The following is a 12,322-nucleotide window of genomic DNA, read 5'->3' as shown; positions in this document are numbered from 1 at the left end:
TCTACCATCTCCTGCCTTGGCACAGCTTTGGCTCCCAGTCATGGTGTTTAGTCTTGAGAGCCCGATAAGTCTAGGAAATCTCCCCCACCAGGTGCATGCCCCTCACAAAAGAGTATTGTAAATTTCCACTGTTGGGACGCTGCATTTGGAGGAGGAACAAGATTCTAGTGTGTTGGGCTTTTAATGGGCATTCATGAGAAACAAATGACATAGATCAGCAGCGCCCGTGTCCCGTCTTTAAGCCGCCATGAAAGTTGGGAGAACTAGATTGAAAATTAATTTCCTGCTGTCAGGTAACTGATTTTTGATCTCACATCAAATTTTGCCTTCCTGCTCACCACAATTTCCACTGCTGGTGGTAAATTCTGCCCAGTATGTTTGTACATTTTCAAGGTTCCACACATCTTCCCTGCCTTTGTACTTAAAGCTTCAATTTATGAAGCCCAAGATACCATTGGGTTTCTAATTATTCTTTCAAAATGTCTTGATTCATTCAAAATTCTTTTCCCCTAAGGTAATCATCCACTGTCTGAAGAACAATTGTTTGCCATGACTAACTCTTTTCTATCCTTAAGCCTAATTTGATTTTAATCAAAGCTGACACTCACACACTGCTATTCCATATGCCACAATTTTGTTAATTAATCTTTTTATCTGATGCTCTGACAAACACTTTGATAAAATCCAAATAGACAACTTCCCTTCAATTCCCTCCATCGGTATTTTCTTTTTCAGCATCAAAGTATTCAACTGGATCCAACAAGCATGATCTGCCTTTTATAAAGCCACATGGGTTCATCTTAATTAACTGAAAGCTTTCTGTGTACCTGTTAATTTTCCCCCTCTGATTATTGTATCTAAAACCTTACTCAACTTGATATTAATGTGATTGGCTAATGGTAATTATGAATGTCGTAACTGCCTTTCTTGATTATGTCACATTCAATTCTCCAAATCTCTGGCACCTCCCCTGTATCTAGGGAAGATTAAAAGGTTAAGGCAATGACATCTTCTACCTCCACCCACATTTCCTTTAACAATTCTGGATGCAAGCCGACTGCATCATGTGAGTTATCCACTCTAAACAGAGGCAGCCTTTCCAGCAAGTCTCATCTGTCAATGTTCACCCCCACACATCTATCATCTCTGCTTCTACTAATATTTTGACAGCATTCTCTTCCTTTGTTAACACCATTACAAAGTACTTGTATTCTAGTCTTGCCCCATGCATTTAAGCAAAATCATCCTATTTATCACTAATAGAACCCACCCACTTGATACAACCCACTAACTATTGACATGCTATTGAAAGCTTATTGGCTTTTCTCATATTCACTCTTTGACAGCTGTATTTTCCTGTCCACTTCCCCACTCAACTCATTAGCCCTAATCTCATTCTGCCAATAGTGGCAAACACCAGGAGCTTCAGGATGCCAATGTTTCCTTGACTTCAAAAGTTCCAGTTTGCCAGCTGTGGCTTTGGGGGAATCGGTATTGATTGTCCTGCCCTGAGCTATCAGCTCGTGAACTTGCGCTGATAGTGCAGTACTTACCCAGTTATATACACTGGTTTGTTTAGGGTTGCTCCAAGCATGTGTAAAACCTGCTCAGGAGCACAGCCCTGTTAATTAGGAAAATGGTCAAAGCACTGGCAGGGTGACACAGAGGTTAGAATGGCTGCCTCGCCAGGGACTCTGGTTCAATTTCGGCCTTGGGTGACTGTGTGGAGTTTGCACATTCTCTCCATGCCTGTTAAATTGTCCCTTAGTGTCAGGAGGATTAGCAGGGTAAATATGTGGGGTTACAGGGATAGGGCCTGGGTGGGATTGTTGTGGGTGCCGGCTCAATGGGCTGAATGGCCTCTTTCTGCACTGCAGGGATTCTATGATTCTATGTATTTGGTCGTGTTCTCCAGTCCCACATTAACCCTTACTCTCTTGAACATCCTTAGACTACACCTCCCCCAAGTCCTTACCCAAATATATTTACAATATAATCTTCTTTATTTGCTATCCCTTCTCCCCCACCTGCACTCCTACAAACACCCCACCCTCATCTCAACTCCTTAACTTTATAAATTCAGATGGTCTGGAGGCTTGACAATTCTCCCAGATCTTGTTCTGTTGTGTTTGGAAGAATGGTAGACTGAATTGGTTTGGGTTGATTTTGTCAATTTGACATTAATACTGTACTTTGCATTCCAGCACTTAGTTCCTTCATTTTATTGGCTTTCTGTTCTCCTTTTTTTTATGGGCAACTTTTCTGCTGTATGCTGACATCATGGGTTTCTCCTGCTCATTGCTAGAGTGGACTTAGATTTTCTTCTTCCATGGGGTTAGCCATGATCTTCCTGTAAGTGGACATTTCAAATATGAACCTTCATTTCCACTTGTTTCCCAATTTCAGCTAAATAGTTGTTTACTCCCTTATTTTCCATTATAACAATAATATTATGCTGCCATGTTTCTAACTGTGCCCTCAGCTTTGTGTGCTTTTCTCCTTGTATTTAAGTATATACCTTATAAACTGGCTAAATCCTTGTGCTGTACTCTTTTTAACCTTTGCTTCTTTTTTCTTTCAAAATCCCTCACTAATGTTCTGTCTCCCGCTACCTGCTCTCAATTTGTCCTGTCTGAACCTGGCTTCTGGTTTTCAAACCCTTGCCAACCTAGTTTAAACCCTCCCAACAACACTTACAAGGATATTCCTCCCGGTTCTATTCAAGTCCCACCTTCCCTGCAACTGGTCTCAATACCACCAGAAATCTTAAACCCTCCCTCCTGCACCCTGTCTCCAACCATGCATTCATCCAGTATATTTTTCTATTTCTATGCACACTAGCATGTGGCTGGAGGGTTGCGAATATTGCTCCATTGTTTAAGAAGGGTAGCAAAGACAAATCAGGGAATTACAGGCCATTGAGCCTGACATCAGTGGTGGGTAAGTTATTGGAGGGGTTTCTGAGGAACAGGATCTACCAACATTTGGATAGTCAAGGTCTGATTAGAGATAGTCATCACGGCTTTGTGCATGAGAAGTCATGTCTGACGAATCTTTTAAAGTTTTTTGAAGAGGTAGCTAAGAGGATGGATGAGGATAGGGCAATAGATGTTGTTTATTATTTATTTATTTATTATTTATTTATTAGAGTCACAAAGAGGCTTACACTGCAATGAAGTTACTGTGAAAATCCCCTCATCGCCACACTCTGGCACCTGTTCGGGCACACTGAGGGAGAGTTTAGCATGGCCAATGCAGCTAACCAGCACATCTTTCAGACTGTGGGAGGAAACCAGAGAACCCAGAGGGAATCCATACAGACATGGGAAGAACGTGCAGACTCCTCACAGACAGTGACTCAAGCCGGGAATCAAATCCGGGTCCCTGGCGCTGTGAGGCGGCAGTGCTAACCACTGTGCCAACATGCAGCTCATATATGGACTTTAGCAAGGCCCTTAACAAGTTTCGCATGGCGGGCTAGTCTGGAAGGTTAGGTCACATGGGATCCAGGGAGAGCTAGCAAATTGGATTCAAATTTGTTTCGATGGTAGGAAGCAGGGGGTGATGGTCAAAGGTTGCTTCTCGGACTGGAGGCCTGGGACTAATGGTGTGCCTCATGGGTCGGTGTTGGAACTCCTGTTATTTATATAAATGATTTGAATGAGAATGTCTCAGGCATGGTTAGTAAGTTTGCAGATGATACCAAATTAGGAGGTATTAGGTACATTAGGATAGTGAAGAAGGTTATCAAAAATTACAGAGGGAAGTAAGCAGAGGATTGACAAATGGATTTCAAAATGGATAAGTGTGAGATATTGCACTTTGGAAAGTCAAACCAAGGTAGGACTTATACAGTGAATGGTAGGGCCCTGGGGAATGTTGAGGAACCGAGGGACCTAGGAGTACAAGTTCATTGAATGCGGTGTCACAGACAGACAGAGTGATGAAGAAGGCATTTAGCACACTGGCCTTCTTCAGTCAGGGCATTGAGTATAGTAGTTGGGACATTATGTTACAGTTGTATAAGTCATTGGTGAGGCCATACATGAAGTATTGTGTACAGTTTTAGTCACCCTGTTATAGGAAAGACATTGATAAACTGGAAAGAGTGCAGAGAAGATTTATGAGGATGTTGCTAGGACTAATGGGCCTGAGTTATGGGGAGGCTAGGGCTTTATTCCTTGGAATGTAGGAGAATGAGGGGTGATCTTATTAAGGTGTATAAAATCATGAGGGGCATAGATAGGATGGACGCACATAGTCTTTTTCTCAGGGTAGGGGAATTGAAAACTAGAGGGCACTGGTTTAAGTTGAGGGGGAAAAGATTTGAAAGGGGTCTGAGGGGCACTTCTTCATGCAAAGGGTGGTGTGTCGATGGAATGAGCTGCCAGAGAAAGTGGTTGAGGCAGGTTCAATAACAACTTTAAAAAAGCATTTGGATAAATTCATGGATGGACAAGGACTAGAGGTATACGAGTCAAAGGCGAGTAATTGGGACTGGCTGGGAGGGCACCATGGTCAGCCTTGGCCAGTTGGGCTAAAGGGCCTGTTTCCATGCCGTATACTCTGGGATTCTATGACCATCAAACTATTGCCAATTGTTGTTTAAAAAAAATCTGCCCTTCACTCCTGGTCTGACCTATATGTGACATGGTAGAATCATAGAATTCCTACCGTGCAGAAGGAGGCCATTCAGCCCATCAAATCTGCACTGACTCTCCGACAGAACATCATACCTAGGCCCACCCCCTGCCCTATCCCCGTAACCCCGCACATTTACCTCACTCAATCCCCCTAACCGACACATCCTGGACACTAAGGGGCAATTTGGCATTGCCAAACCTGCACATAGAATCCCTACAGTACAGAAGAAGGCCATTTGGCCCAACAAGTCTGCACCGACCACAATCCCACCCAGACCCTATTCCCGTAACATTTACCCTGCGAATCCCCCTGACATTAGGGTCAATTTGCAATGGCGAAATCAACCTAACCCGCACATCTTTGGACTATATAATTACTTCACCTTTAAACACATGACAGTGGTTCAAATATATGGGGCGGCACGGTAGCACATTGGTTAGCACTGCTGCTTCACAGCTCCAGGGACCTGGGTTCGATTCCCGGCTTGGGTCACTGTCTGTGTGGAGTTTGCACATTCTCCTCGTGTCTGCGTGGGTTTCCTCCAGGTGCTCCGGTTTCCTCCCACAGTCCAAAGATGTGCGGGTTAGGTTAATTGGCCATGCTAAATTGCCCCTTAGTGTCCCGGGATGTGTAGGTTAGAGGGATTAGCGGGTAAATGTGTAGGGATATGGGGACAGGGCCTGGGTGGGATCGTGGTCGGTGCAGACTTGATGGCCGAATGGCCTCTTTCTGCACTGTAGGATTTCTATGATATCTTCACTAGAAATGTAAACGTTGGGAGTTTTTGTATCTTTTCTCTGCAAATTGAAAATTATTGATAACATACTCTGTGACTTGAATACTTCAATTTTGCAGGTCACTTTAAATGCCACCCTGAGGTTGACAATTTAGTGCACCCTCTACTATCAGCAGTGAAACATTTTGAATGAGATGCTAAACCAAGCCCCCAACTGCTTGTTCAGTTGGATGTAAAGTATCCCTTTTGCATTATTCAAAAAGGACAGAGGAGTTCCTACATCCTGTGCAATATTTCTCCTTCACTTCCTATTATTATCAACACTTCAAAAATAGAATATTAGGGCACTTATCTCATAGTAGGTCCCTGCTGTGTACATATCGGCTGTGGTGTTTGTCTACATAACAGTGCTTTGAATTGCAAAGTAATTCTCAGGGCTGTGTGAGGAAACCGGAACACCCACACAGACATAGGTGGACAAAAACAGAAAAATGCTGGAAAATCTCAACGGGTCTGACAGCATCTGGGGAGAGAGAGTAGAGACAACCAGGAAACTCCACACAGTCATCCAAAGCCAGAATTGAACCCGGGTCCCTGGCGCTCAGGGAGGAGTGCTAACCACTATGCCACCGTTGACTATTAAATGTCCTGGCTCAGTTCCAGGGCAATTAGGGATGGACAACAAAAACTGGTCCAGCCAGCTACGCCCACGAATAAAAAAATCAAGTGACGACCGAACATCAGAAGCATCTGATTGGTGAGTCTTTACAGATTGGGAAGAAAGCGGGAGTGGTTCACATTCAGTTTGTTCTCTCACCAAGATGGAACACCAAGCCGAGAAAGTGCCCATGAATCCCGGCATCAACCCGTGCCAGGAAGCAAAGCAAGTCGACCAGTCGGTGTCGGTCACCGCGCTCCCGGTTCGGGACCACCTCCTCTGGTCCATCTTCAACTTCGTCTACATGAATTTCTGCTGCCTGGGATTCGTGGCGCTGATTTACTCGGTCAAGGTAAGTGCGGGAAGGGGTAATGAGACCCTGGGAAGGGCCAGGGACCGGGGAGAAGGAACACAGAGACCCCCGGGAGGGAGGAACATTATTGGGTGAGACGAAGGCGTCGGTTGGCAGTGATTGTCGCAGAGACACAAATCAGGGCATGAAGGAAAGGGAAGCGGGGAGTGGAATAGGGGCTCTCTAACGCAGTGAGGAAAACCAGCCCGACTGTCAGCCAACTTCTGCTAAAGTTCACAGAGCTGTAGATCCCGGATCCAATGGACTGTGTTTAATAATGAAAAAATCTCACTGGGAAATCTCTGCCGTCTTGTTAATCATTTGTGTCTGTTTCTTACTCGGAAAACTGTTACAAATTGAACACATGTAATCTACAAAGTGTTACAGACTGAGTGTCATAGAAACTTACAGCACAGAAAGTGACCATTTGGCCCCTCGAATCTGTGCTGGCTCTTTGAAAGAGCAGTCATGCTAAGTCCCTCATTATTTGGTAACTCTATTCACAAGTTCAATCACAATTTCCTTTGCTCAGAAAGTGGCGAGAAAGTGAAACAGGACAACAGGGACTGGTTGAATACATTAAAGAGGAACAAAATGAACACAGTTTAGAAGGACGGAAGGGAAGGTTATGTTACTCGAGTGAGATGCAGAGGGCGTGAAGCTTGTGTGATGCATAAAACTCGGAACAATTTTGCCAAATAGTCTGTTTCTGTGCTGCTAATTCTCTATAACCATAGACATTAAAGAAAGACTTGCGTTCATACAGCACCATTCATTATGTCAGGACGTCCCAAATTTCTTTAAAACCAGTACAGTAACACTAAAGTGTAGTCACGGTGGTAATGTAGGAAACAGTGCAGCCAATTTCTCCATATGAAACTCTCACTGACAACAATCTGATGGTAAGATTTTGTGAAGTTGGTTAAGGGATAAACATTGGCCAAGCCTCAGGGATAACTCACCTACCCTTCATGAAATAACGCCACGGGGGCCTTCTCATTTCACTCGAGTGGGCTGACTTGGTTCATCTGTCTCATCTGAAAGACAACACTTTAGCCATGCAGCGCTCCGGATAAAAGCAAATACTGCGAATGTTGGAATCTGAAACAAAAATACAAAATGCTGGAAAATCTCAACAGGTGACTCGAAACGTTGGCTCTATTCTCGCAGCACTCTTGATATTGATTCTCCTCTGACAGTGCAGCACACCCTCAATACTGACCCTCTGACAGTGCAGCACTCCCTCAATACTGACCCTCTGACAATGCAGCACTCCCTCAATACTGACCCTCTAACAGTGCAGCACTCCCTCAATACTGACCCTCTAACAGTGCAGGACTCCCCCCTCTGACAATGGAGCACCCCCTCAGTACCGAACCTCTGACAGTGCAGTGCTCCCCCGGTATTGCCCCTCTGACAGTGCAGCACTCCCTCAACACTGACCCTCTAGTGCAGCACTCCCTCCATACTGCCCCTCTGACAGTGCAGCACTCCCTCAGTAGTGACCTTCTCACAGTACAACACTCCCTCAGTAGTGACGCTCTGATAGTGCAGTGCTCCCTCAGTTCTGTCCGTCCGACAGTGCAGCACTCCCTCAGTACTGCCCCTCTGATGCAGCACTCCCTCGGTGCTGACCCTCTGACAGTGCAGCACTCCCTCAGTAGTGACCCTCTGACAGTGCAGCACTCCCTCAGTAGTGACCCTCTGACACTGCAGCATTCCCTCAGTCGTGACCCTCTGACAGTGCAGTGCTCCCTCAATACTGCCCCCCTGACAGTGCAGTGCTCCCTCAGTACTGTCCGTCTGACAGTACAGCGCACCTTCCGGATTACTTTAGCATACAGTACCTCCTCAGTGCTCATCCACTGAATGTTCAGCACTCTCTCAGCACTATAGACAAGTCTCAGCCTAAATATTTCTGCTCAGGTTCTGAAGTGAAACTTGAAATGAAATCTTCTCATCCGAGGTTCGAGAAATACAATCTGAGCCACTGATAAAAGAGAGGAAGGTGAGAATAGTGCTGTGAGAATAAATATCCCATGTAGCCATATCATATGAAGAATTCCAACTCAGTTTTCATCTCTAAAATATAGGGTGGCATTTAGCTATCTATTTTATTTCAAGTTTGTGACTTTGGAATACATTCAATTTACATTTTCTGGGTTTGATCCTCAGGAACTACTTTACACTAACTCGACCCGACGATCAGTCTGCTCCGGTATTTGAGTCTCCCACTCACTGAGTAGGACTGGAATATTTCTGATTTGTTTAAGGGGTCTATAATCGGATTTGCTTTGAGAGGGAATAACCCAATTGGCGGGACCAGAACGCAATAAAAGTTTCTGATCTTGTGAGAGATTTCTGAAATCTGTCAGTTCTGCACCACAGTAAGAAGTCTCACAGCACCAGGTTAAAGTCCAACAGGTTTATTTGGTATCACGAGTTTTCGGAGCGTTTGCTCCTTCATCAGGTGAGTGGGGACACCAGTTCTTCAACAGTACAATAAACACGGAATGTCTGAAATTTTTGCCAAGGAGCCGCCAAAGATTCACACCCTGTGTTTTGCTCCACGATTTAAATGGACGATTTTGCTGATAAATTCACTTGCATCACAACCATAATATTTTTTTGAAGGTTTTGGATCATTTAACAAAGTCCCTGGATGTTTCAGAATAAACTTGCATCTTTTTAAAAACGTTTCTTTCTGCCTCAATATCAGGTTTCACAAGAGAGAATCTCTGTTTAGCGCCGTTCACACGGAAGTGTTGAAGGTCAAAAGTAATTTTAACACTGATGAAGTCTGATTTATATCATGTATGAACTTGTGATACAGTAAGGAGTCTAACAACACCAGGTTAAAGTCCAACAGGTTCATTTGGTAGCAAACGCCACCATGGCGTTTGCTACCAAATAAACCTGTTGGACTTTAACCTGGTGTTGTTAGACTCCTTACTGTGTTTACCCCAGTCCAACGCCGGCATCTCCACATCATGAACTTGTGATAGCCAGGTAATACACAGCAGGATCCCAGAAACAGTCATGGAATAAATGGCCATCAGTTTCAGAGATAATGCAGAACACTTTGGCAAGGGCTCTAGTTGTGCCATGGGATATTTTCCATCCGTCTGGAAGTTAGAACGCCATTTAAAACCACACCTTCCTTGTACATGTACAAGGAAACCCCCCTCCCCTCCTCCGCAACCCCCCTCCCCTCCTCCGCTTCTGGAGTGGATCTTGAATTCACGTCATGAAATAGCTGGAAGAGCTGGCAATGCATCAAGCGGACACTGACACAACCATTCATTTTAGACTGAGCGATACGACATGACCAAATCCATTGGTATGGTCCAGACCACCTGATCGAAACTCAAACCAGATAACCTCTCCCATTCAACTGACCACAACTATTGAGCAACAATAGCTACTCAAATTGTAGGAGCGGATAGCGAAGAGCATTGTCGGGCAATACAGCAGGATATAGATAGGCTGGAAAATTGGGCGGAGAGGTGGCAGATGGAATTTAATCCGGATAAATGCGAAGTGATGCATTTTGGAAGGAATAATGTAGGGAGGAGTTATACAATAAATGGCAGAGTCATCAGGAGTATAGAAACACAGAGGGACCTAGGTGTGCAAGTCCACAAATCCTTGAAGGTGGCAACACAGGTGGAGAAGGTGGTGAAGAAGGCATATGGTATGTTGGCCTTTATAGGATGGGGTATAGAGTATAAAAGCTGGAGTCTGATGATGCAGCTGTATAGAACGCTGGTTAGGCCACATTTGGAGTACTGCGTCCAGTTCTGGTCGCCGCACTACCAGAAGGACGTGGAGGCATTGGAGAGAGTGCAGAGAAGGTTTACCAGGATGTTGCCTGGTATGGAGGGTCTTAGCTATGAGGAGAGATTGGGTAGACTGGGGTTGTTCTCCTTGGAAAGACGGAGAATGAGGGGAGATCTAATAGAGGTATACAAGATTATGAAGGGTATAGATAGGGTGAACAGTGGGAAGCTTTTTCCCAGGTCGGAGGTGACGATCACGAGGGGTCACGGGCTCAAGCTGAGAGGGGCGAAGTATAACTCAGACATCAGAGGGACTTTTTTACACAGAGGGTGGTGGGGGCCTGGAATGCGCTGCCAAGTAGGGTGGTGGAGGCAGGCACGCTGACATCGTTTAAGACTTACCTGGATAGTCACATGAGCAGCCTGGGAATGGAGGGATACAAACGATTGGTCTAGTTGGACCAAGGAGCGGCACAGGCTTGGAGGGCCGAAGGGCCTGTTTCCTGTGCTGTACTGTTCTTTGTTCTTTGTTCAACCCCCAACCTCCCACCCCCGAAAACGTCCACACTGTTTTTGAAGGAATCTACAGTTTAATGGGCGAGGAAACAAACAAATCTTTCACTTTAATGTCACTGGACTGAGTTATTTTAAAGAACCCGTTGCTTTGGATTGTTTTGTTCTGAGATGTGAATCATGGTCAATTTCTTCTTCAATTTTATTGTCACATTGAACAATATTTTTGACTTGCGTGTGACAAAATACACTTGTATTTCCTGCTGAGATTTACTGTGTGCAATGGACCAGCGTTTCCCTCGTGAACGATACAAATGAAACGTGGTAAGTTTATTTATTAGTGTCACAACTAAGCTTACATTAACACTGCAATGAAGTTACTGTGAAAATCCCCTAGTCGCCACACTCCGGCGCCTGTTCGGGTACACTGAGGGAGAATTTTAGCATGGCCAATGCACCCTAACTGGCACCTCTTTCGGACTGCAATAACACAATGGATAACACCATGTCAATTCGAAAAGTGTAGAAGCTCTTTGAATTTAAAAAAAATCCTTGCACCGACTAAAACACTTTCAAGTTAGCAGAACTTCAAGCGCTGAGTTTTAGAATCCGGCTAATGTTGAGGATTTTCAATTCACACTTATTTTCTTTTAGGCGAGAGATCGGAAAGTTGTGGGAGACGTGGATGGATCTCGCCATTATGCATCTGCAGCCCGATCATACAACATTGCAGCCACTGTGCTGACCATCATTCTCTGCGTCATTTACATCGCGTTGAGAATCGCTATTATATCTCGTGAGGATTGAGTCCTGCATTTCGAAGGAGAAACGCGTTTGGCCTGGAGGCTGGAATGGAAAGAATGGTGGCAGTGTTTCATTGTCCAGGAGCTATTTTTAACACCTTTTTAACACCTTTTAAAATTCTTGATGCACTCTCCATCTATTTTTGCTTATTTCAATCTATAATGTCTCTGTATTGTGGTATGTTTAAACTGATTACCCAAAGGCAATGCAGAATCATTTTCTATAAAACATGTCCAAGGTGTGGTCTTCATCGTATTAATAAAACAATTGCTGACAGGTTTGGGAACTCTGTGTTTAATGGCATGTTTTCTGTGTTCAGTTGTATACATTTCCAGCGTCGTATCTGGGAAGTACTTCAATGATGCTGGGGAATCCCCATAGGAAGTCCCCACGTAAATATTTAGCCGGCAGTTGCCCTGAAGTGCTAACTTCCTCTGGACAGTAGCAGTGGGCTGGGAACCATCGGACAGAAGCGATTTAAATCGCTAATATCAGATGGTTCTGCCAGTTTTACCCTGATAGTTACTCTGAAAGAATTAGAAGGGGAAAAAACACTTCTTATTTCAGAGTAACTATCTAAACACCCAGATCCAGCCACGCGCAGGACACTCTGCACACACACGACCCCAGGAAACCAACCACAGCATCCCCACCCCCGACTGGATACCTGACACGATAACCCCCTCTGGCATCACCCAAAACACCCCTTTTCAAAATTCACTCATGGGACATGGGCATCGCTGGCTGGCCAGCATTTATTGTCCATCCCTAATTGCCCTTGAACTGAATGGTTTGTTGGCCATTTCAGAGGACAGTTTAGAGTCAACTACATTGCT

General features: G+C 44.7%; 1 protein-coding gene across 1 annotated transcript; it reads left to right on the top strand.

Moving 5' to 3' along the window:
* The first annotated feature begins 6,150 nt into the window (after positions 1–6,150).
* LOC144499184 (dispanin subfamily A member 2b-like) lies at positions 6,151–11,762 on the top strand. Its single transcript, XM_078221285.1, has 2 exons — positions 6,151–6,390; positions 11,337–11,762. Exons 1-2 carry the CDS (start codon positions 6,202–6,204, stop codon positions 11,487–11,489), a joined length of 342 nt encoding a protein of 113 aa, XP_078077411.1. The 5' UTR covers positions 6,151–6,201; the 3' UTR covers positions 11,490–11,762.
* Positions 11,763–12,322: the final 560 nt, after the last annotated feature.

This window comes from Mustelus asterias, chromosome 9 (genome assembly GCF_964213995.1).
Source record: "Mustelus asterias chromosome 9, sMusAst1.hap1.1, whole genome shotgun sequence".
Taxonomy (NCBI): Eukaryota; Metazoa; Chordata; class Chondrichthyes; order Carcharhiniformes; family Triakidae; genus Mustelus; species Mustelus asterias.
Note: the sequence above shows the minus strand (reverse complement) of the source record. Positions and strands in the feature narration are given on the sequence as shown.